This window comes from Centroberyx gerrardi, chromosome 13, assembly GCF_048128805.1.
Source record: "Centroberyx gerrardi isolate f3 chromosome 13, fCenGer3.hap1.cur.20231027, whole genome shotgun sequence".
In the NCBI taxonomy this organism is placed as follows: Eukaryota; Metazoa; Chordata; class Actinopteri; order Beryciformes; family Berycidae; genus Centroberyx; species Centroberyx gerrardi.
Window position 1 is genome coordinate 8973960 of NC_136009.1, and position 21663 is coordinate 8995622.

Genomic DNA, 21663 nt, shown 5'->3' on the forward strand with positions numbered 1-21663 from the left:
TTATGACCTACAAAGAACCACCAATGTACACAAAAATCATTTGTATTTCCAGAAAAACATTTATTTATGTTTATCTCTCCCTTAAATGACACATTCCTCACATAACTTGGCATCAATTTGATACCACTTGGTATCATGTGTACTGTGAATTTAGGTAATAAAGTTTTGTATCAGCCTGAAATGGTGATCAAACACTATTTCACAAAAAAAAAAAAAGGGTTAGTAAACTGAGTTTTAATGACAATATTCACCACCTTCTTAAGCGCCGTGGTCTGTGATGTCGGTATACTATGACAAGAAAACACACACACCTTCAAAATGATATAAATGTACTTTTTTCCAAAAGGAGGATAATTACAAACATCTCAACAACACCATTTTCTCTGAATGACTGACAGATTTGATGTGCCTGCAATGCCTTTTTTGTTTTACCTCATAAGCAAGACAGAATTCATAAGCAAGATACCTTCTTCTCAAGGTAACGACAAAAGCATAATTGATATTCAGCATTTAGTAGAAGTTCATTAAATCACATGTGCCATACACAGAGGTTCAGAAACACACCCGACCACGCTCACACAGACAGCGAAAGAGGTAAACCTGAAGGGTCTACGTGAATCCAACGCTTTGGCACGATTGCAGCGCTGCACTTGATCACAGTTGGCTCAGACAAAGTTGAGGACGAGTTTCTTGGTGAGGGTGTACTTGGGCTCTGGCATTTGTTTGTAGTTCATAAACTCTCCTTTGCTGACCTCCCTGTTCACACGTGTCAGAACGGTAAGAATATCCTCCTGGCTGCACAGAAAAACAAAGGGAACACATTACATTGGGAAGTGCTACTGATTTCCAGCTTATTCAGTATGATATAATCATAGATTTGTGTTTGTGAACAACACAACAGCATCCTGTCCCCTATCACATCATTTGCAATTAATTGGAAAAAAAGGGGACATTTTCTGATGCAGAACTGATCACACCATCACAATGTACAGTTTATCAAGGTGTATTAGTTATAACATCTTATGGAGACTTGTCTCTCTACTTATAACGTTCGTCTTGAGTCTTGGTTCTCTACTTTCTGACTTTGAGTGAGACTCATTTGTAAATTCACATTTAACTTCACAACGCCATGGGAATACTAGAATTTTAAATGTGAAACTGAAGGGTATCCCATCCGCACTATATATAAACGCAAAAATAAAATAGATGTGACTTGTACTGAGCTGTTTATTGCCTTGTCTCCATTAGCTCTGATCAACCCAGCTTGGGCTAACTGTGGTATGGTATGACTTGGTCTCCATTAATTAGCTGGCTCACCAAAAATCTGAAAATGACAACCGTGTCTTGCCCATCTTTAATCAACATTTAGTTTCAGCACTAGCGTGAGAAACAGTGGAACGAACAGCAGACGATTCACAGTTTCATTCTTCTGCTTCTTGTGTAAAACAGATTTAATACCACCATTAAAACTGAAAGGCGCAAAAACCATTCCACAATATACAGGAAATATTTTATTTGGAATGAATAACGGTTTCAACAGTCCCTGGAAGCTCCTCTCACCTGGCCACTGATCTCTGCAGCTGCCTACACAGCTCCTGGATGTAGATGGAGCCCGTGCCAGTGTGGCGGAATGACTTGCACTCCGGTACGGTGGCCATGCCCACCAGGAAGTCTGCGTCCCACGGCACCGACTCGCCCTGGACGCGACCCGCGTCTTCCTCCAGGCTGCTCCGTCTGCCCCCCTCCCCCGCCCCCTCCCCCTGCCTCGGCCTCGGGGGACACGGCATCGCTCCTCTCTGGTAGCCGCTACCCTGACACGCCTGGATGAAGAAGAGCTTGGGCTTCCCCGCCAAGGTGGGGGCGTACCCGCCGGTGAACGGCTGCGTTAATTCTCGGAGGGTCACCTTCTGCTCGTCGGTCCCGAACACGCAGCCCATCTCTCCGTGGGAAAGGACGCACACCACCTGAGGTCAGAGGCAGAATCATCATTTGAAAACAAACTGTCTGAAAGCGTACGGAGCGTGCGGCCAGTGATGACGTAACTTCAGAGATGTGGGATGCTGCTCACCAAGGCATCTGCTTCCAAAAAGTCCTGTTGTCCCAGCTGTGCTAGTTCATGCCGTATGTCATGTGCAGTCATATTTTTATGTACCACCACCTCAAAGCCTAGGCTGGAGAACATCGTACGCAGAGCATCTGTGTGACAGAGAAGAGACAATTTATTTTATTGTGCATGGTAAAATCATAGGTGGTGAGTGTTACATCTGAACATCCTCGACCTAGACTGACTCTAGCCCTGGTAGCTAATAGCAAAACAAACACACACAAATCAGTTCAGAGTGACATTTTGCCCCTGGCTTTTCAAATACAGTGATACCCACTCTCATCCTCCTGAGTTCCTGGTCGATTCCTCAGCTCACTTCCCAGAAACTGCTCATTGTTGATGATCATACACACACCGCGAGGGTTATGAGTCAGCGTGTAGTACTCCGTCTACAGGATATATGCACACGTACACGATACATTTTACTGTTTCAATCAATGAGGAGTTAATAATGAAAACTGCATTAGTGCATTGTGTGAAGGGCTACCTGATCATGAAGAGAAGGGGACTCTGTGCTTGGGTCAGAGTCGGAGAAAAGACTCTGCTCTACAGGTGGCAATGCAGGTTCACCTAAAGGACAAAAACACCTAGAAATTAAAACGAGCCTGCCTTGTACATGTATGGTCAAAATAATGGCATAAGGGTGCGTTGGAGAATATTTGTTGCGGGATGGGCTTGAGGGCCATTATAAAATTATAAAATGTGTGTGTGTGTGTGCAAATGAATGGGCGAGTAAGACAGTGAAAGAGAGAAAAAGAGGGAGAAACTTACAGCTAGGCTGAGTCTCTGATACAGACAGACTATGTTGTAGTGGTTGAGGGGCGCTGATGAGCCTCTGTGAGAAGAAATAGAATCCCAATGGTCAGTCAACTGGCTTATTACAGGCACACACACACAGACACACACACACACACACACACACAGATACACACGCACCTGGTTGTCCATGCTGAAATGGGAAGCTGGTCCGGGCTGATGTTGAAACCCTGCAAATAACACAATCATCTGGTGAATTTTGCAGTAATACATTATTAACATGTATATGTTCTTGTGTGTGTGTGTGTGTGTGTGTGTGTGTGTGTGTGTGTGTGTGTGTAATACCTTCTCTGTAGCGTTGCATTGTCTGAGCCAGTTGTGAATCACACTCCAACAGTATTGCATGCAGCTTGTCCAGTTCCATATTGGACAGTAACCCAGCCCTCTCCATTTCAGCAAACACATCCAATGCTGTCTGTAAGAAACAGAGAAGACGTTTACGTTCCTCTGTGTGTATAGAGGCTTTGCAGTTGCATCACAAATCTCCACATCTGGCGCCATCATGGAGGTCCAATGGAGCTAGTTAATACGCTGACATTATCTAAACACAAAATTGATCAGATGTATCAGTGGAAAAATAATCAGTTCCCAGAAATGAACCGTCTCTATTCAGTTCTGTTGAGACGGCCAAGTCGTACGCTTAAAAACGTAGCCAGCTTTTCACAGCCACTGTTGCCCAAGAGCTGAGGACCTCCAATATGGCCGCCAGAGGGTGCATTATGTCACCAGAAAGCCTTCTATATATGCATGTGTGCAGTGTCTATTTTTTGCTATGTATGTTCTCACAGTGCAAGACTCCATTTGTCCTCTGCCCAGCTCGCCGCCCAATAGAAACTTCATCCTTCTGACATTCTCCTCCGTCGTGTCCTCATGTATTCGGTACAGCATCACCCTGATAGAGGAAAGCAATAGAGCACAGGGGAAAAGGGGAAAGAGGTGAGGAGAGGAAAACAGGAAAAAAACAAAACAGAAAGACACATTTGGGAACAAAACTGATGTTATTGTCAGCTTGGCGTGATGTTGGCACGTCCAGTCAAACGTCTTGTTGCTTTCACCTGTAATCTGACAGAACGGGGTTTGCGTCTGTCTGTGGGCCAAAACCTTCCTCTGGTCGGCTGCTGTCTGTCTCCAGGAGGCTGAGCAGGTCCGCGCGGCGGATAGTGTCGAGCAGTTGGGACAGGAAGACGTGGTTCTCCATCAGACCTTTCTCTTCTAGCCTCATGAACAGCTGCTTCCCATCCTTGATCTGTATGAAAAGACCAAGGATCAGGAGCTCATTCTGGCAGAATCAGTGTCATCTTTTAATAATATTCCTGCTAATGCTGACGAAGAATCGGCTTCTGCTATATAAACAAAAAAGCATAAGCCAAGATTGTGGTGACAGCTTTAGTGAACCTGGCTGGGCTAGCCCCGTTAACATTTAGAGAGATATTTTTCATCTTAAAACATTTTCAGAATCCGTCATTGTTCCGATGATACAGCTGTGCTGCTACGGTGCTTTGCCTACTTCCTTGTTCCAATGTTTACATTTTCACCTAACATCGTAGACACGCCTGCTCTTGCCCCGCTCGTCCAATGTAATACAAATGTATTTGGATAGGAACTACTTTTCATTCATAAAACAGTGCTTTTTTAATGCTTTATTAGGTGATCTTCCATTGATTATGTTACTACACTCAGTTTGTTATCTCAGAAATTTGGTTTTGATATTGTTTGGAGTTGGATGACAGTGAATGACATCTAGAGGTAGGGAAATATGTCACATGATAACTTTTTGTCTGATAATGGCCAGAATTATCCTCCAAGACCAACAGGCATGCTTTGATGTGATGAGTTTCTTTTTCAACTTTTGTTTCTTTGTTTTTGCTGATGTCCTCTTGTTTCCTTGTGCCACCTTGTCTCTATGTCTGCTTGTCTTGATTGTGAAGCACTTTGTACATTTTGTTTTGGAAAAGTTCAATACAAATAGTTATTATTATTTTTAGGTCTTAAGTCATAAGTTGTAAGGAATCATTATTTTCCTGAATGTGAATCTGTAGAATGCATGTACAGTAACACCGTCTGGGACCTTTTAGAAAATACTTGATGATCATGATCATCAAGTATGATCAAAAGACTTCCAAGCCTCCTGGTCGGGGAGACATTTAGCCTCAGACTAGGGGTTAAGGAGGAACTGCAGGAGGGATGCCATGCTCACCGTCTCCAGGCGCTTCCTGTTGAGTACGTCACGACACAGGAAGCAGAGGGCGGCCACCTCAGAGGACTCCAGCTCGTCATCGATGCGGGACAGCTTGAGCAAATCCATCACACACCCACTCCCACCAGAGCAGGCCTGGTCCTCAACTCACAACGCTCTCCAGGTCAGTCCTATCAGAGGAGGAGGAAAAAGGGACAGAGAGGACAGGAAAAGTGAGAGGAAGAAGACTAAAGTGTAGCGGGGGGGGGGGGGGGGGGGGGTCCATGTCCTATTTATAGTATTCTCTTACATCACCACACAGCCATCTTGGTAGGAAAATAACAGGCTATTGTAATAATTTAACAGGTGATAATTAAATGTGTATATGATAAAGCACCATATTGGTAGGAAATGCATGTGACATCATGGGAATACTATGCAACAAAATTAAGTCAGACATTAGCCTACATGAGCTAGTTTGACTGGCTCGACAATAATGGATTTTAGAAAGATACTATATCCAACAAATATCACAGCAAAAATATAAGACAAATACTATAGTGATTCCACAGAACATAAAAAAATACCATACAGCGCAGTAAAGTCACTATAATCTCACTATTGAATACCACAGATATACTAGACGTGACTATAGGAGCATTACAGGAATATCATAGTGATACCATAGGAGATAAAACATATTTACAGTACTAAGGTCACTACTAACTCACTATTGAGTACCACAGACATACCGTAAGTCCCCATCAAGGAAACTATAAAAGAGTTATAAAACTCTTTTATAGTTTCCTTGGTCCCCATGCGGATATTATAGGAATATCATGTTGATTTTTCTGAGTGGACTTCCCCACTAAATTCACAACACAATTTGCTGTGACGACATCACTTAACCAACACACCAGCCAAGGGAAAGTCCACGGTCCAGAAGTTTCTCAAGATGAAAATTATAAAAATCTTAAACTTGACTTAAATTTCCCCAAACTTTGACTTAGAGTTGTTCGGCGAGTAACGTTATTCAGACAGCACTACAAAACTAAGCTAGTCTCCAGAAAATACCAAACGTTGAAACTCACCTCTTCTGACGCGCCTCTATCGAAATTTCTGTCAACTTTCCGTCCTAAAACGAATACACACTTCTTCGGTATTTTCGTATGCTTATCCTAATGTGAGTGACACATTTCACAATCGATTCTTACAATTATTCATTTTCTGAAGTTTACATTTGCGGACAGTTTCCGTCTTCCCTTGCGAGTTTCACTTTGGAGAGAGAAGTTTGCAATGTAAAGCGCCAGAATAAGCTCTTCCGGTTACAACTTTCAAAATAAAACAGTTGTAAATGAACATAAACCTTTGTTGACAAACGTGCTGCAAATTCTACGCTTTTATTTCGAAGGCAAACCCGCCTAACATCCGGCATGACGAGTATGAACAATGTGCACCTTGACAGCTGAAACCATTGGTCAAACAAAGAAACATGCTCCGCCCAACCAAGGATGATGTGCCGATATGAACCCGCCCGGTCTAAGAAAACAAACACACTGTTAGAAACAAACAATTTTATTCAAATTTGACTGAAACGTTTTGACAATATCACACAGCTCAAGTGAAGTCTCCTGTTTAATACCTACATTATCATTTATTCTCCATCTATTCTCCACTATTCACTGTTATTCAGGGGAAAAGACAAGAGGGAAAACAAATACAAGCTTTAACCTTTATAGTATTTGAAGTGATTTTAAGTGAATGGGAGGATATAAAACCGGGCTGAGAGGCACCTGTGGATGTGCTTTCAAAGTGAGGAGGTTTTGAAGCTTGGTTCTGGGGGACGGCGGGAGGTGAAGGGGAGGAAGTACTCTCTGGCAAACTTGTAGATGTCGTCTGGCTTCCTCAGCAGCAAGAACTGCAGGAAGTCGGCCATGAGGGCACGCAGCTCTGGGTGCTGCCTCAGGTACGAGGCGTGGTCCGCCTTCAGCTCCTCCTGTCACACAGAGGCACACACACACGCATTTATATTCTGTTCGATTCAAAGGAAGTGTAGGGTGAGCTGAGACGCATGTGTGGACATTGGTTTAGTCAGGTATGAAGTCCAGGCAGGAATTATTTTTCCATTCACCCCTGAATAAATGTGTAACTGATGGGATGATGCAAGTACGGCACTGTGGAAGTTCGTGGTCACCTTTCTGTCCAAGAACTTGGAGTGCATCTGCATGTCCTCTTCCCAAAACAGGGGTCTCTTCTCAAACACCGGCTTGTCATTCAACAGGTCTAACATACACACACACACAAATATAATTTCCTAAGATATCACTGACTTGATTACACATAAAAGAATGTGTTTGTGTGTGTTTCTCGAGGTGTGGGTGGGACAGGCTACCTTTTTCTAGCTGTGATGGCAGCTGCAGAAGCCTCATTATGACCGGTGAGCCCACCTGCACTCTGCTGGCCAGGTGCCTGATCAGAGAAAACACACTGTTTATCAAAACAAATCCCAACAATTCATTTATAAAGTAGTATTAACAGCTGTTGCCACAAAGTCATTTAGAAAGCAAAAAAGGATATAAATACATGCAAAAAAAAAAGAAAGAACAGAGAGAGAGAGAGCAATGTCATGTCAAGTCCCTTTTGATGTAAATTTCAAACTTTTTCTATTAGGAAGTTTTATGCCTCCTCCATCATACGACAATGTTTAACCTGAGTTCACTCCTCTCCTGATGTTGTATTACAAAAATCTCCATGGTAGGCAAATTATCTTTCACAACAATGGTGCACGTTCATATTCAGGTTAGACCAATATATCGGTTTGCCAATATATCAGGCTGATATTGACCTTGTAATAAAAATCAGACATTGGCCCGTCAATATCATCCCATGCCAACATGATGGAGGTGAGGATGAGATTTCACTCAGCAGCTTCAGTGAGTCAGTCTGTAAAACCTGCGATGAAACCTGCCTCACCCTGCCGTACGCAGCTGCTACCCCTAAAAGAACTTTATTAGTACAGGTTTCAATGGTGAGTTGAATATTGGCATAAAATATTGCCAGCTTCAATCCAAAAAAACGATATTGGTCGAACACTAGTTGGTATACAGTGGTATACGCTGACACTGACCAAGCATAAGGACCTGGGGAAGTGATGTCATTGATCTTACCCATCAGGCAGGAAGTAGCACTGCCAGGTAGCGGGGACGTCCTCCACAGAGTCAACCCTCCTTTCCACCCCGAACACCTCCACCGTCTCACACCCCACTTCCAGCTGCTTTGGACCAAGCTCACTCTGACCAGACAGACGGGCAGATAATGAGAATACACTATCCAAGCAGGACACTGAATGACCAAGAGGTCTTACACACACATTAACACTTACATAAGTGGTGTGGATGATGTGTAATTCCTGGTCGAAGGAGATGAAGGTCATGTTTTCTGGTACCTTCTTCCTCAGAGCGATCAGACGCATCAGCAGTAGGTTGGAGCCCTCAGTTAGCAGCCCTCTTACAGCAGATAAAGGATAAGAAACACTCTCCTTCGTCACCTCCTGCACACACACACACACACACACACACACACACACACACACACACACACACACACACAAACACACACACTTCAGGGCTCTGGCCAAGTGACTCTTCTCATCCTCCCTCTCTGTTGTGTTTTCTCTCACCTCTCCTACAGTGGTAACTTTGTCGATCACCATCTGGCCGTCACGCTGCACCATGTGACACCTCCTGTCCAAACTGTGGCCCTCGAGCTGAAGACGAGATTCAAGTGGGTTAAACAAAAAAACATAAAACATAACCCCCATCAGCAAATACAAAATCAAAACAGAAGGCAGACAAGCCAGAGAGTACAATCTTTTCATTGACTGTTACAGCTGACCTATGTTCAAATAGGAAGATAGCAACACGGTAGATGTGACTGACTCACCTTGACATACTCATGGTGGTCTTGCTCCAGCGTCTCCAGGTCCGTGGATAGGTAGGCTTACATAGACAGTGAAGGTAGAAAAGGAGAGAAATAGAGGGTATACTGATACATCTATAAACGGACAAAATGATGAATGTAACTTGTCACCTCTCTGTCCCATCACCTGTCACCGTTGTTCCACAGGGGGTGTCGTCTATGGCTCCTTGGCTGTGGGCCTGCAGCAGCAAACAGGGCTGCTGGACTCGATGGGCAAACTCCACTGTCACACTGAACTTCCCCAGCTCTCCACCGCCCTGCGACACTGTCACCAGAGAGTCTGAAAACACACACTTCTGCAGCTCTGTGGGCTCTGAGAGAGAGGGGGAGAGAGAGAGAGAGTGAGAGAGAGAGAGAGAGAGAGAGAGAGAGTGAGGGGGGGGGGGGGGGAGTTCAACTAGCATGGTAACATAACAGTGTAAGCTAACGTGAAGACTTGAGTAAAGATGTGTCACAACCAGATGCGGTGTAGTGCTACTGCTATCCCTCAGTCTCCTCAAACACTGCAGACTAACCTAGAAACTATATTGACAACTTACCAATGCTGGACAGAAACCCGAGAGCTTCGTCAGAGGTTTTAAACTCTCCTCCGTCGTGTCCTTCAACCTCAGCTGAGGTAGCGGCAGCAGTCTCGTCCTCCAGCCGGACTTCCATGACCGACACGACCCGCTGCTGAGAGGCAGGAACTCTCGGTAACAGTAAAATGAGCCGCTACGTGTCTTTAACGGCTTTCTAAGGCAGTCTGTCGATGCGACAGATGAATTGTTTTATCATTTTAAAGCTATGCAGCGAGATTTTTTTTTAACTATACTGCCTCTTTTTGGATAGAGAAAGGAACACAGCTACAAATCGAGTTGTCCTGGCAACGACGCTGCAGTACCGTAAAGTTTCTTGTATATGCGCAGCCGAAACTCAAACTGATGATGACGTACACTTGCATACAATGGAAATATGGAGTTTGAGTCAATAGTCCAAGTTGAAAAAAAATGTTTAAATCGAGTTGACCAACAACGCAGTCTGATAAATCTTGGGCAATGGAAAAAAAGGGTATTTTCACAATAGCACAGCAGCCAAGCACATGAACACATAGTTTGAATAAAAAAAAAGTTTATTCTGAGACAAAAAATCTCTAACAATTTAAAAAAGGATTCAACATGATGTTTAAAAAATAAAAGATATGGAATGATTAAGAAAACAAAGTACAGTTTGTTTTAAATAAAATGTCACAACCTGTCAACAACAATCTGGATAAGCTCACATCCTGAATATAAGAAACCTGAATCTGATAGCTGTGATAGGCTAAATTTAGCTGAATTACTGAGGCATGTATAGGCTACTGTACACTTTTTACTGTTGGATTTTGTAGTCAGTGTAAGTTCTGTTTCCACTGTAGCCTAATATTTAAAAAAAAATCTCCTCATTTGAGTATACAGGAATAATAAAAAAAAAGGTGTTATATGTAATAATCAGGACCAAGGTGGCTTACATATGCTTGATTTTAACACATGTAATGTTGTCTTTAAAACAAGCTGGTTTAAGAATTATATTCTGCATAAAAACAGGATTTTGGATATAATTCCAAACATTGTCTTTGAGAAGGTTGGAGGCATTGAATTTCTACTAAATTGTAATTTGGAGCTAAACAGAATCCCCATCAAATTATCCAACTTACATAAGCAAGCACTATTATCCTGGTTAATTATTCACAAACATAATTTCTCACCCCATACATGCTTAATTTGGAATAACAAATACACTAGATATAAACAATAAATCAATATTCTTTCATAATTGGTTTAAAAATTGAATTTTGTTTGTAGCTCAATTATTTAAGGAGAACAGACAATTATACAGTTCAAAGAAATTACGATTTCAGGAGAAATGAGGGATTTCATTTCAAAATTCACCTAGATATCAAGACTTTGTTACACAAGCAAAGTTTGATACAAAAAACAAAACAACAAATGAAGATGCACATCAACAGGTTCTCCTGAGTACTTCACATATCCTCAATCCAGATATGAATTATGCTGTGTTTACATCATTTGTGGTGATTTAGCTTCAACTTTAACATGGTGAGAACACAAGTTTCTTCCTCAAGGTGAACTTAACTTCAGACATCTGCTTCACAGGAACTTTATCTTCGCGGTCGAAGCCGTCTCTCCGGCTTACATCATTGTTCACCCGACAGAGAATGTTCAGGAGGTCATCACCACTGAAACAAATACACAAAACACAGTGTACAAAACATGTTACCATCACTATAATTCAGTGGACAGAATTACGATCAAATACATTTTACACTATATACTGCAACGGTAATGATCAGATCATCAACTTGAAATATTGTGGACAAAGTAAGACCAACACTTCCTTATCAAAATTTGGATATTTCAAGCCCAGTTACTAACCAAATACTTTATTTTGATTGCTTTACCTGGGACAGCGGGCCCCTAGCTGTTTGCACAGGGACTGCATGAACCAGCTCCCCTCTGTTTCGTCTCTGTATGATTTATAACCCTCTACAGTGGAAACAGCAACCAGGAAATCTGCGTCCATGGGAATGTAGACCTGTGCATCAGAACTTGAACCAGGCTCCAGGTCTGATGCTACCACTCGCGGCTGTATGTCGCTCCCCTGGCAGGCCTGGATGAAGAAGACTTTGGGCTTGCTGATGAGGGCGGAGCACTTCACCCCGTTGAAAGTCTTAGTTATTTCATTAATGGGGAGGAGCGCTCCATCGACCCCACTGACACCGCCTGTGTTTCCATGACTCATGATACAGCAGATGAAGGCATCGCCATGCTGAGGAAGCTGCTTAAGGTCGGTGAATCTACTGCCAGACCACTCCTTAACGTTGAGCTGAGAGATGTCACTCAGAGAAGCAAAGCTTTTCAGCACCCGATCCATCTGGTCCTTGGTTAGGTCTTTACACATCAGCACTCTGAACCCCAGCCAGCTGAACACCTCTGCCAGACTTTCTGCAGGGAAGGAAAAAAAAGACCCTCGACCCATTGAGCTTCGACCACCAACAACACGGGGAAACAATGTAATGCTGTAAACTTATCGACTCCATAACATACGAGCATCCTCGTTGGTTCCCTTTCTCTTGCCACTCTTGAAGTTCTCGTTGTTAATGATCACACAGAGACCGGTAGGCTTGCTGCTCAGCTGATACTGCTCATCCTACAAACAGTGGAGACAGAAACACAGTTTGATGCAAATCCATGATGGCACACCATGCTGTCAGTTCTAGGACTACAAGACATGAATTTCTATTAGCAGATGTGGAAAAAAACTGGTCACAACTACTCTATGAGCATAGCATTTTTGGCATTTCAATACTTACTACGTATTTTAAACATGTATTCCTTAAATATCTATTATGTTTTGACATAAGAATAGTGAGTGGAAGGAGACCGGGCATTTACAATAATGACGTCATTCTAAAATTCACCTCTCTTGAGTTATTACACTACTATAATACTGATATTCTATATTGATATTAAGGAAAAAGGAAGCATCCCCATAATGACCCATCTAATTATTTGCAAGGAAAAAGCCAAAATGGGAAAATAAGCAATAACTAAGCATTGTTAGTGAGCTACTGTTTGGAGTAATTTTCTACTCAAGTACTTTGATTAAAATGTGATGGACGCTGCAGCTCTTCTACTTGAGTTACTGCTTGATATGCAGATCTGTGTGTGTAAACTGCTGCTTGTAGCAGCCTAGGCTGAATTGGGCATCAATGTGTTTAGTTAAGCTCACTACAGCAGTTTCATGTTTAAGAGTCAGGTTTTTCAAGGTTAAGTAAAGATGTCACCTCATTTCTTTTTCTGTTGTCTTGGCACGGGACATCTGGGGAAATCAGAGTAAAATAGAATTACACCCCAAAACATAAAACTTTGTGATGAAACCTTTAGATATCAACTTAATGCACTTAGTACAATGTGATCAAATGTGATCAATGTGAGAAAAGAACAGACACATTGATTGCTATAGCATAATTATGTATGTTAATGTACCTTTACTGCGGAATGTGCTGTCTGTTGTATCAGGAGCACGATAACGAGCTGCATCTGTACTTTGGATGGGGGTAGATGGAGGACGGGTGTAGCCCCACTGTATGTTCTTCAGATCAGGGAAAGTACTGACGATTTCCTCGTCAGTGTGTAGAAGGTCCAGGAAGCCTCGGCAGGTGTCCTCTCCTCTTCCCATAAGCGTATCCACAAGTCTGGTGATGTACCCCCCCACATTTTCTTTAGTGATGTCTTTCAGGTTGTCGTAGTCAGATTGAGTTACCAGCTGATTCTCATGAACTTTGTTAAGGATGAGTTGGTAGTTTAAACGCAGAATATTCAGAATAGTTGTCTTATTACGTCTCACTGTATCTTTGGCTGCCATGCTGGATCTGAGATAGATAGATAGATAGATAGATAGATAGATAGATAGATAGATAGATAGATAGATAGACAAAGAAAAGGAGATGAGAGATAGAGGAAAAAAAAGAGTTAGAGTGTGAAAAAACAAGGTGCAGTAGGAGAAGAGCTGCCCATACTTGTTGGGCAGCTCTTGGGCGTTGTCAGAAGGCTGTTTGTTAAAGGACACTAGAGACCAACATTTTTGCCTGACCACCTTTAGTTCACTCAGTGCCATAAACAAAGCAAATGTAGGTATAAATGCATATTAGATTTTACATAAGTACACAAAACAGCTGTAAATATTAAAAACATATACAGCAGATTATTTGTACCCCGTAAGACGTATAGTGTAAGATGAAGACGTCTACTAAACTTTCGAGAGGGACCTGGCTGCAAAAAAAAAAAAAAAAAAAAAAAAAAAAGTTCACTTTTAAAGCCTATCTAGTCTAATTTCAACCCTAAGACGTCTACAACCATTTAGACGTCTTTTAAACCGCTAATCGACGTAAAATCGCTCCGTGAGTTTTGCAATAAGATGCAGGACCAAATTTGCAAACGAAATGAACGAGAAAATGAAAACCACTCTCTCTTGTCTGGATAACTTAGCTGCGAGTGGCAGCCAGCATTACATATGACATGTTTAAGTAACTATATACCTAACAGTTACTTCAAAACTGCGCAGACAGAGAAATTAATGGTGAATGAATAAAACCTGAACTTACTACAGTCACGAAATTCCCCCTCGATTGTGTCGCTTTGCTCGTGCAGTTTGAAGAATAATTTCCTTGGTTTGCGTAAAACCGGAAGAAGCTAAGCAGGTTATTTTCGATTTCAGCACTCGCCTGAAGTCCATGCAGAAGTTTCTACTAGAAATAGAATGGACAGTAAACTAATTCCTGAGCTGTGTGTTGAAGATGCTGAGCCATCAACACATGAAGTCTCTGACACTTGGATTTGCTTTATAAGGCGGAAGAGTATCTGAAGGAAATACATTTTGAATAACAATATTTGTACCATTACTAGAAGAGTGACAAAAGAAACATGCTTTACCCTCACAGCTTCTCTCCTTTCTCCTACTCTTCAGACAACTCAGGATTTTTTTTTTATTTACTTGACAAAAATAACAATACAACACAAAACACACATGTTTTGTACATGTTTATGTACAAAACATAAACATGTAGAGACATCAGAAAAAGAGAAGAAAAATACTGTAAACATAACAAATGTAAAACAAAGTATATTAAGTAGACAGAATGGAGATCACAGCCCAGTTATGAAGAAAAAAGTAGAGAAAGTATAACTGATATAAACAAATGCAGGTATAGTCATATAAGCTTATACATAAAACGTATAAAGTTACATAAAAGAACAGAACATAATAAAGTATTACACACTCCATTTACAGTTTTTATAAATAAGGCCAATACAAAAGGCACAAAACACAAAACAAAAAAATGCGGATAACAGGAAAAGAAGAATACAAAAACAAATAGGACATATCAAAGCTCAATATCCCATGCCTTTATGACTGATAGTTTTTCCCATTTACCACTGAAAGCAAGTCCCTTACCTTGACAACTCAGGATTCGCTGTTACTCAGAACTGTGGTGTGTTTGTCCAAAACAAGATCACTTCTCATTGTAACAACCTAATCAGCAACAGCTGCTACAAACAAGAATTCCTGGGCTTTTCATTCATGTTTTTCATAAGTCCAAATAAGCAAATAAGCTTCTTGTTTAGTGTGTGAAACATGTTGTTTGGTCTGGCTATTACATGTAAAGTACATGTAATAAACTCACTGTAAACAACAAGTAAAAATTCAATTTATCTATCAAATTTCTATGTTGAATAGCTGTCCTGGTTATTACAATCTTTATTAGATTGATATAGACTTGTGAAATGTTGGTCAAGTTATCTTAAAACCTCCATCTCCCTGGCTCTGAGAGTCTGATGTTTATGGTTCAAACCTCTAAATGATTGTGGGGAAGTTTCTTAAGGGGGTCTGAGACTCCTGGTGTTAAGCTAGGGGGCGATACGGGCCATAACATCTGAGTGATTTTTCCAAAATGTACCTTTATCATGATTCAGAGATCTGTAAAACTCTATCACACCATATTTCATTCAAATAACAAAGTTTATTACATAGCCCAGGTAGTTGTGCTTGGAATGAATACAAGTTGTTTTCAGAAATGGGAAAGAAACTATTTTGTCATTTTGACCTTTGATCCCTTGAAAATGACCTAAAAATTAAAAATGAAAGACCCTTATCTTGTAGAGTAACTTTTAATCAGGGCTCTGGCCAGGTGACTCTTCTCATCCTCCCTCTCTGTTGTGTTTTCTCTCACCTCTCCTACAGTGGTAACTTTGTCGATCATCATCTGGCCGTCACGCTGCACCATGTGACACCTCCTGTCCAAACTGTGGCCCTCGAGCTGAAGACGGGATTCAAGTGGGTTAAACAAAAAAACATAAAACATAACCCCCGTCAGCAAATACAAAATCAAAACAGAAGGCAGACAAGCCAGAGAGTACAATCTTTTTATTGACTGTTACAGCTGACCTATGTTCAAATAGGAAGATAGCAACACGGTAGATGTGACTGACTCACCTTGACATACTCATGGTGGTCTTGCTCCAGCGTCTCCAGGTCCGTGGATAGGTAGGCTTACATAGACAGTGAAGGTAGAAAAGAAGGAGAGAAATAGAGGGTATACTGATACATCTATAAACGGACAAAATGATGAATGTAACTTGTCACCTCTCTGTCCCATCACCTGTCACCGTTGTTCCACAGGGGGTGTCGTCTATGGCTCCTTGGCTGTGGGCCTGCAGCAGCAAACAGGGCTGCTGGACTCGATGGGCAAACTCCACTGTCACACTGAACTTCCCCAGCTCTCCACCGCCCTGCGACACTGTCACCAGAGAGTCTGAAAACACACACTTCTGCAGCTCTGTGGGCTCTGAGAGAGAGGGGGAGAGAGAGAGAGAGAGAGAGAGAGAGAGAGAGAGAGAGAGAGAGAGAGAGAGGGGGGGGTGGGGGGGGTTCAACTAGCATGGTAACATAACAGTGTAAGCTAACGTGAAGACTTGAGTAAAGATGTGTCACAACCAGATGCGGTGTAGTGCTACTGCTATCCCTCAGTCTCCTCAAACACTGCAGACTAACCTAGAAACTATATTGACAACTTACCAATGCTGGACAGAAACTCGAGAGCTTCGTCAGAGGTTTTAAACTCTCCTCCGTCGTGTCCTTCAACCTCAGCTGAGGTAGCGGCAGCAGTCTCGTCCTCCAGCCGGACTTCCATGACCAACACGCATGCCTGTATTACCGACCGGGCATGCAGGGCACATGCCCAGGGGCCCCAAAATATTCCCGCATCCGTGTTCAGTGCATTTCACTAATTTCAATTGAAGTACCGTAAAGTTTCTTGTATCTACGCAGCCGAAAAGTCAAATGATGATGACGTAAACTTGCCTACAATGTAAATGGAGTTTGAGTCAAAAGGCCAAGTTGAAAAAAAGTGTTTTAAAGTCGCCTAACAATGTCTTGATCAACAATGCAGTCTGATAAATCTTGGGTAATGGAAAGGAAGAGTATTCTCACAGCAGCCAAAAAGATGATCAAAATAGTTTGAATCAAAAATAAGTTTATTCTCAGACAAAAATCTCCAATTCACTTCAACATGTTTAAAAAATAAAATATTTTGAATGATTAAGAAAACAAAGTAGAGTTTCAGAAATACAAATATAGGAATGTAAATATAAGAAATATAAAAAATTCTGGTATTCATATTTCAATAGTAAATCAGTTACACAATTGGTGCACGTAAATGTCACATCCTGTCTACAACAATCTGGATAAGCTCACAATAAGAAACCTGAATTTGATAGCTGTGATAGGATACATGTAGCTGAATTACTGAGGCATGTATAGGCTACTGTACACTGTTGGATTTTGTAGTCTGTTTCCACAGTGATATTAAAAATATTCTGCTCATTTGTGTATACAGGAGTATTTGTGAATGGGATATGAAGATGTATATCAACAGGTTCTCCTGAGTACTTCATATATCCCCAATCAAGATATGAAGTATACTGTGTTTACATAATTTGTGGTGATTTAGCTTCAATTATAACATGGTGAGAACACAAGTTTCTTCCTCAGGGTGACCTTTCTAGCTTCAGACATCTGCTTCACTGGACGAGACTCACTGTCGACACCGCCTTTCTGGCTTACATCATTGTTCACCCGATAGAGAATGTTCATGAGGTCATCACCACTGAAACAAATACACAAAATACAGTGTACACAAACATGTTACCATCACTATAATTCAGTGGACAGAATTACGATCAAATACATTTTACAGCATATACTGCAATGGTAATGATCAGATCATCAAGTCTATGAAATATTGTGGGCAAAGTAAGACCAACACTTTATCTAAGTTTGGACATTTCAAGCCCAGTTACTAACCAAATACTTCATTTTGATTGCTTTACCTGCCGTCCCGTAGCTGTTGGCACAGGGACTGCATGAACCAGCTCCCATCTCTTTGTCTGTATGATTTATAACCCTCTACAGTGGAAACAGCAACCAGGAAATCTGCGTCCACGGGGATGTACACCAGTGGACCAGAACTTGCACCAGGCTCCAGGTCTGATGCTACCACTCGCGGCTGTATGTTGCTCCCCTGGCAGGCCTGGATGAAGAAGACTTTGGGCTTGTTGATGAGGGTGGTGCAGTTTGCCCCATTGAAAGTCGAAGTTATTTCATTAATGGGGAGGAGCGCTCCATCGACCCCACTGACACCGCCTGTGTTTCCATGACTCATGATACAGCAGATGAAGGCATCGCCATGCTGAGGAAGCTGCTTAAGGTCGGTGAATCTACTGCCAGACCACTCCTTAACGTTGAGCTGAGAGATGTCACTCAGAGAAGCAAAGCTTTTCAGCACCCGATCCATCTGGTCCTTGGTTAGGTCTTTACACATCAGCACTCTGAACCCCAGCCAGCTGAACACCTCTGCCAGACTTTCTGCAGGGAAGGAAAAAAAAGACCCTCGACTCATTGAGCTTCGACCACCAACAACACGGGGAAATAATGTAATGCTGTAAACTTATCGACTCCATAACATACGAGCATCCTCGTTGGTTCCCTTTCTCTTGCCACTCTTGAAGTTCTCGTTGTTAATGATCACACAGAGACCGGTAGGCTTGCTGCTCAGCTGATACTGCTCATCCTACAAACAGTGGAGACAGAAACACAGTTTGATGCAAATCCATGATGGCACACCATGCTGTCAGTTCTAGGACTACAAGACATGAATTTCTATTAGCAGATGTGGAAAAAAACTGGTCACAACTACTCTATGAGCATAGCATTTTCAGCATTTTACAATTAATTACGTATTACCAAGTATTTTAAACATGTATTCCTACTTTACTTGAATACCTATTATATTTTGACATAAGAATAGTGAGTGGAAGGAGACTGGGCATTTACAATAATGCCGTCAATAGAAATTTCACCTCTCATGAATTATTACTCTACTATAGCACTCTATATGTTGATATGAACTAAAAAGGAAGCATCCCAGGCTTTGTTCTGATAACGACCCATCTAATTATTTGGAAGGAAAAAGCCAAAATGGGAAAATAAGCAAGAACTTAAGCTACTTAAGCTACTTGAGCTACTGTTTGGAGTAATTTTCTAGTCATGTACTTTGATTCTGAGTAAAATGTGATGGATGCTGCAGCTCTTCTACTTGAGTTACTGCTTGATCTGCAGATCTGTGTGTGTAAACTGCTGCTTGTAGCAGCCTAGGCTGAATTGGGCATCAATGTGTTTATTTAAGCTCACTACAGTTGTTTCGCGTTTAAGAGTCAGGTTTTTCAAGGTTAAGTAAAGATGTCACCTCATTTCTTCTTCTGCTGTCTTGGCACGGGACATCTGGGCAAATCAGAGTAAAATAGAATTACACCCCAAAACATAAAACTTTGTGATGAAACCTTTAGATATCAACTTAATGCACATAGTACAATGTGATCAAACGGACTATGTGAGAAAAGAACAGACACATTGATTACTATAGCATAATTATGTATGTTAATGTACCTTTATTGCGGAATGTGCTGTCTGTTGTATCAGGAGCACGATAACGAGCTGCATCTGTACTTTGGATGGGGGTAGATGGAGGACGGGTGTAGCCCCACTGTATGTTCTTCAGATCAGGGAAAGTACTGATGATGACCTCGTCAGTTTGTAGAAGGTCCCGGAAGGCTCGGCAGGTGTCCTCTCCTTTATTCATAAGCTTATCCACAAGTCTGGTGACGTGCCCCCCCACATCTACTCCACTGATGTTGTTCAGGTTGTTGTACTCACGCTGAGTTACCAGTTTATTCTGATGAACTTTGCCAAGGATGAGTGGGTAGTCTGCACACAGAATGTCCTGAATATCTGTCTTATTACGTCTCACTGATTCTTGGGCTGCCATGCTGGCTCTGAGATAGATAGATAGATAGATAGATAGATAGATAGATAGATAGATAGATAGGGAAACAGAGATGGATAGAGAAAAAAAGTTTAAGAGAGGTGCAAACCCTAACCCTAATAAGACTAACTCGAGGGCGTTGTCAGAGGGAAATATACATATGTAGTACTGTTAAAGGACACTAGAGGCATTTTTACCTGACCACTTTTAGTTAGTTTTTTAGTAGTACTCAATGCCATATAAGCTAAGCAAATTTAGGTCAGTACCCTTTCACTTTTAAAACCTATGTAGCCTAATTCTAGCCTATAGACGTCTACAACCATTTATACGTCTTTTTAAACGGATAATCGACGTAAAATAGGTCAGTCGGGTTTGGAATAAAATATAGGACCAAATGGCAACGTCGAAATGAACGGATAAATGAAAAGCACGTGTTTGTAGACCTATGCGAATAGGCACACTTTAAAACCCGGAACGTTAACAGTTTAAAACCTGAATGTGCATTACGTTGTCAAGTGCTGTGTAAAGCTGATCTTGCAGACACCCACCAGAGGACTAGTGGTTGTAACCATGTTCTAGCTAACTTAGCTATAAATTAGCAGCCAGCATTACATTATATGACATGTTTAATTAACTATGTACTTAACACTTGATTCAAAACTACTCAAAACTTACCACAGTCACGAAACTTTCCCTCCGGATTGTACTGCTCGTGCAGTTGAAGAATAATTCCCGTAATAACCGCAGCTGCAGGTTGCAGCTAACAAACTGGAAAGTCCATTCAGAAGTTTCTACTAGAAATAGAATGGATAGTAAGCTAATTCCTACTCAAATTCAGTCTCGTGATTCCAACAGTAAGTTTCATACACTAACCTAGCACTAACCATGAAAATATGCTCGCTTACCCGACGCCATCGATCATTTAATGGTACGAAGTCAGGTGTGATATGTGGTGGGAGATTATTGTGATATATGTGGAAGTGTCCCTTCTACTCTATCTAATATCTATGAGTAGGAGGCTTCCTGATAGTGTCCGTGGTTTGAGAATAGGGAAGGGCAGGAGAGCGGGAAGACAATGGAAAGTAAAAAGAGATGCTAGAGGCCATTTCAGTTTTTAGTGCCGCACACCACCTAGTGGAAGAAAAATAACCCTGCATAATAAAACACTGTTGTCTGTCTGTCTTGGTATATTCCAGTACTACTTAAGACTTTTTTATACTCTCTACTTTGTGTAACTGTTTCTTATTTTCATTTACATTAAAATATGCAGTGACCAGTCCATCTGTGGGTGGGAGCTGTGTGTTGAAGATGCTGAGCCATCAACACACGAGGTCTCTGACACTTGGATTTGCTTTATAAGGCGGAAGAGTATCTGAAGGAAATACATTTTGAATAACAATATTTGTACCATTACTAGAGGAGTGACAAAAGAAACATGCTTTATCCCCACAGCTTCTCTCCTTTCTCCTACTCTTCACAGACAGCTCAGGATTCACTGCTGCTCAGAACTGTGGTGTGTTTTTTGTCCTAAAAAGATCACTTTTCATTTAACGACCTGATCAGCAACAGTTGCCACAAACAAATTCCTGGGCTTTTCAGTGATGTTTTCTCATAAGTTCAAATAAGCTTCTTGTTTTAGGGTGTAAGTGTGTTTAGTGTGTTTAGTGTAAA

At 41.6% G+C, this 21663-nt stretch overlaps 4 protein-coding genes across 5 annotated transcripts; all 4 read right to left on the reverse strand.

Annotated features, from left to right (window-relative positions):
• Positions 1-38: 38 nt before the first annotated feature.
• casp8 (caspase 8, apoptosis-related cysteine peptidase) lies at positions 39-14305 on the reverse strand. Its single transcript, XM_078287630.1, has 20 exons — positions 14218-14305; positions 13100-13485; positions 12898-12932; positions 12158-12260; positions 11512-12055; positions 11145-11289; positions 9614-9743; positions 9202-9387; positions 9039-9094; positions 5118-5252; positions 3976-4166; positions 3707-3812; positions 3206-3335; positions 3041-3090; positions 2876-2939; positions 2592-2674; positions 2382-2493; positions 2069-2196; positions 1561-1964; positions 39-795 (listed from the first exon to the last, which is right to left on the reverse strand). Exons 2-20 carry the CDS (start codon positions 13476-13478, stop codon positions 666-668), a joined length of 3111 nt encoding a protein of 1036 aa, XP_078143756.1. The 5' UTR covers positions 13479-13485; positions 14218-14305; the 3' UTR covers positions 39-665.
• catip (ciliogenesis associated TTC17 interacting protein) lies at positions 6751-9292 on the reverse strand. 2 transcript variants are annotated; one of them, XM_078287945.1, is made up of 8 exons: positions 9039-9292; positions 8776-8862; positions 8479-8646; positions 8264-8388; positions 7489-7565; positions 7291-7379; positions 6890-7092; positions 6751-6778 (listed from the first exon to the last, which is right to left on the reverse strand). In XM_078287945.1, the coding sequence occupies exons 2-7, from the start codon at positions 8827-8829 to the stop codon at positions 6904-6906; spliced, it is 702 nt and encodes a 233-aa protein (XP_078144071.1). In that variant the 5' UTR covers positions 8830-8862; positions 9039-9292; the 3' UTR covers positions 6751-6778; positions 6890-6903. The 2 variants fall into 2 exon arrangements, with proteins under 2 accessions (XP_078144071.1, XP_078144070.1); XM_078287944.1 differs by having other exon boundaries at positions 6762-7092.
• Positions 14306-15762: 1457 nt separating the features above from the next.
• On the reverse strand, positions 15763-16803 carry LOC144542129 (ciliogenesis-associated TTC17-interacting protein-like). The gene is made up of 4 exons (XM_078287631.1): positions 16689-16803; positions 16273-16458; positions 16107-16162; positions 15763-15930 (listed from the first exon to the last, which is right to left on the reverse strand). Exons 1-4 carry the CDS (start codon positions 16801-16803, stop codon positions 15763-15765), a joined length of 525 nt encoding a protein of 174 aa, XP_078143757.1.
• Positions 16804-17166: 363 nt separating this feature from the next.
• LOC139918201 (caspase-3-like) lies at positions 17167-21012 on the reverse strand. The gene is made up of 6 exons (XM_071907504.2): positions 20668-21012; positions 19617-20002; positions 19417-19451; positions 18639-18741; positions 18002-18536; positions 17167-17778 (listed from the first exon to the last, which is right to left on the reverse strand). The coding sequence occupies exons 2-6, from the start codon at positions 19993-19995 to the stop codon at positions 17625-17627; spliced, it is 1206 nt and encodes a 401-aa protein (XP_071763605.1). The 5' UTR covers positions 19996-20002; positions 20668-21012; the 3' UTR covers positions 17167-17624.
• Between the last annotated feature and the right edge of the window lie 651 nt (positions 21013-21663).

Excerpts from the sequence above, each read along its gene's own strand:
- catip (XM_078287945.1), bottom strand. The coding sequence starts at position 8,829 with ATGGTGCAGCGTGACGGCCAGATGGTGATCGACAAAGTTACCACTGTA. Across the intron at positions 7,380-7,488 it reads GCCATCACAGCTAGAAAAAG|ACCTGTTGAATGACAAGCCG; the intron begins GTAGCCTGTCCC and ends TGTGTATGTTAG. Across the intron at positions 7,093-7,290 it reads CCAAGTTCTTGGACAGAAAG|GAGGAGCTGAAGGCGGACCA; the intron begins GTGACCACGAAC and ends TCTGTGTGACAG.
- casp8 (XM_078287630.1), bottom strand. The coding sequence starts at position 13,478 with ATGGCAGCCAAAGATACAGTGAGACGTAATAAGACAACTATTCTGAAT. Across the intron at positions 9,095-9,201 it reads CTGTGGAACAACGGTGACAG|CCTACCTATCCACGGACCTG; the intron begins GTGATGGGACAG and ends TGTCTATGTAAG. Across the intron at positions 796-1,560 it reads CTGCAGAGATCAGTGGCCAG|CCAGGAGGATATTCTTACCG; the intron begins GTGAGAGGAGCT and ends TTTTCTGTGCAG.
- LOC144542129 (XM_078287631.1), bottom strand. The coding sequence starts at position 16,803 with ATGGAAGTCCGGCTGGAGGACGAGACTGCTGCCGCTACCTCAGCTGAG. Across the intron at positions 16,459-16,688 it reads CGAGTTTCTGTCCAGCATTG|AGCCCACAGAGCTGCAGAAG; the intron begins GTAAGTTGTCAA and ends CCTCTCTCTCAG. Across the intron at positions 16,163-16,272 it reads CTGTGGAACAACGGTGACAG|CCTACCTATCCACGGACCTG; the intron begins GTGATGGGACAG and ends TGTCTATGTAAG.
- LOC139918201 (XM_071907504.2), bottom strand. The coding sequence starts at position 19,995 with ATGGCAGCCCAAGAATCAGTGAGACGTAATAAGACAGATATTCAGGAC. Across the intron at positions 19,452-19,616 it reads CAGCACATTCCGCAATAAAG|ATGTCCCGTGCCAAGACAGC; the intron begins GTACATTAACAT and ends TGATTTGCCCAG. Across the intron at positions 17,779-18,001 it reads CAACAGCTACGGGACGGCAG|TGGTGATGACCTCATGAACA; the intron begins GTAAAGCAATCA and ends TATTTGTTTCAG.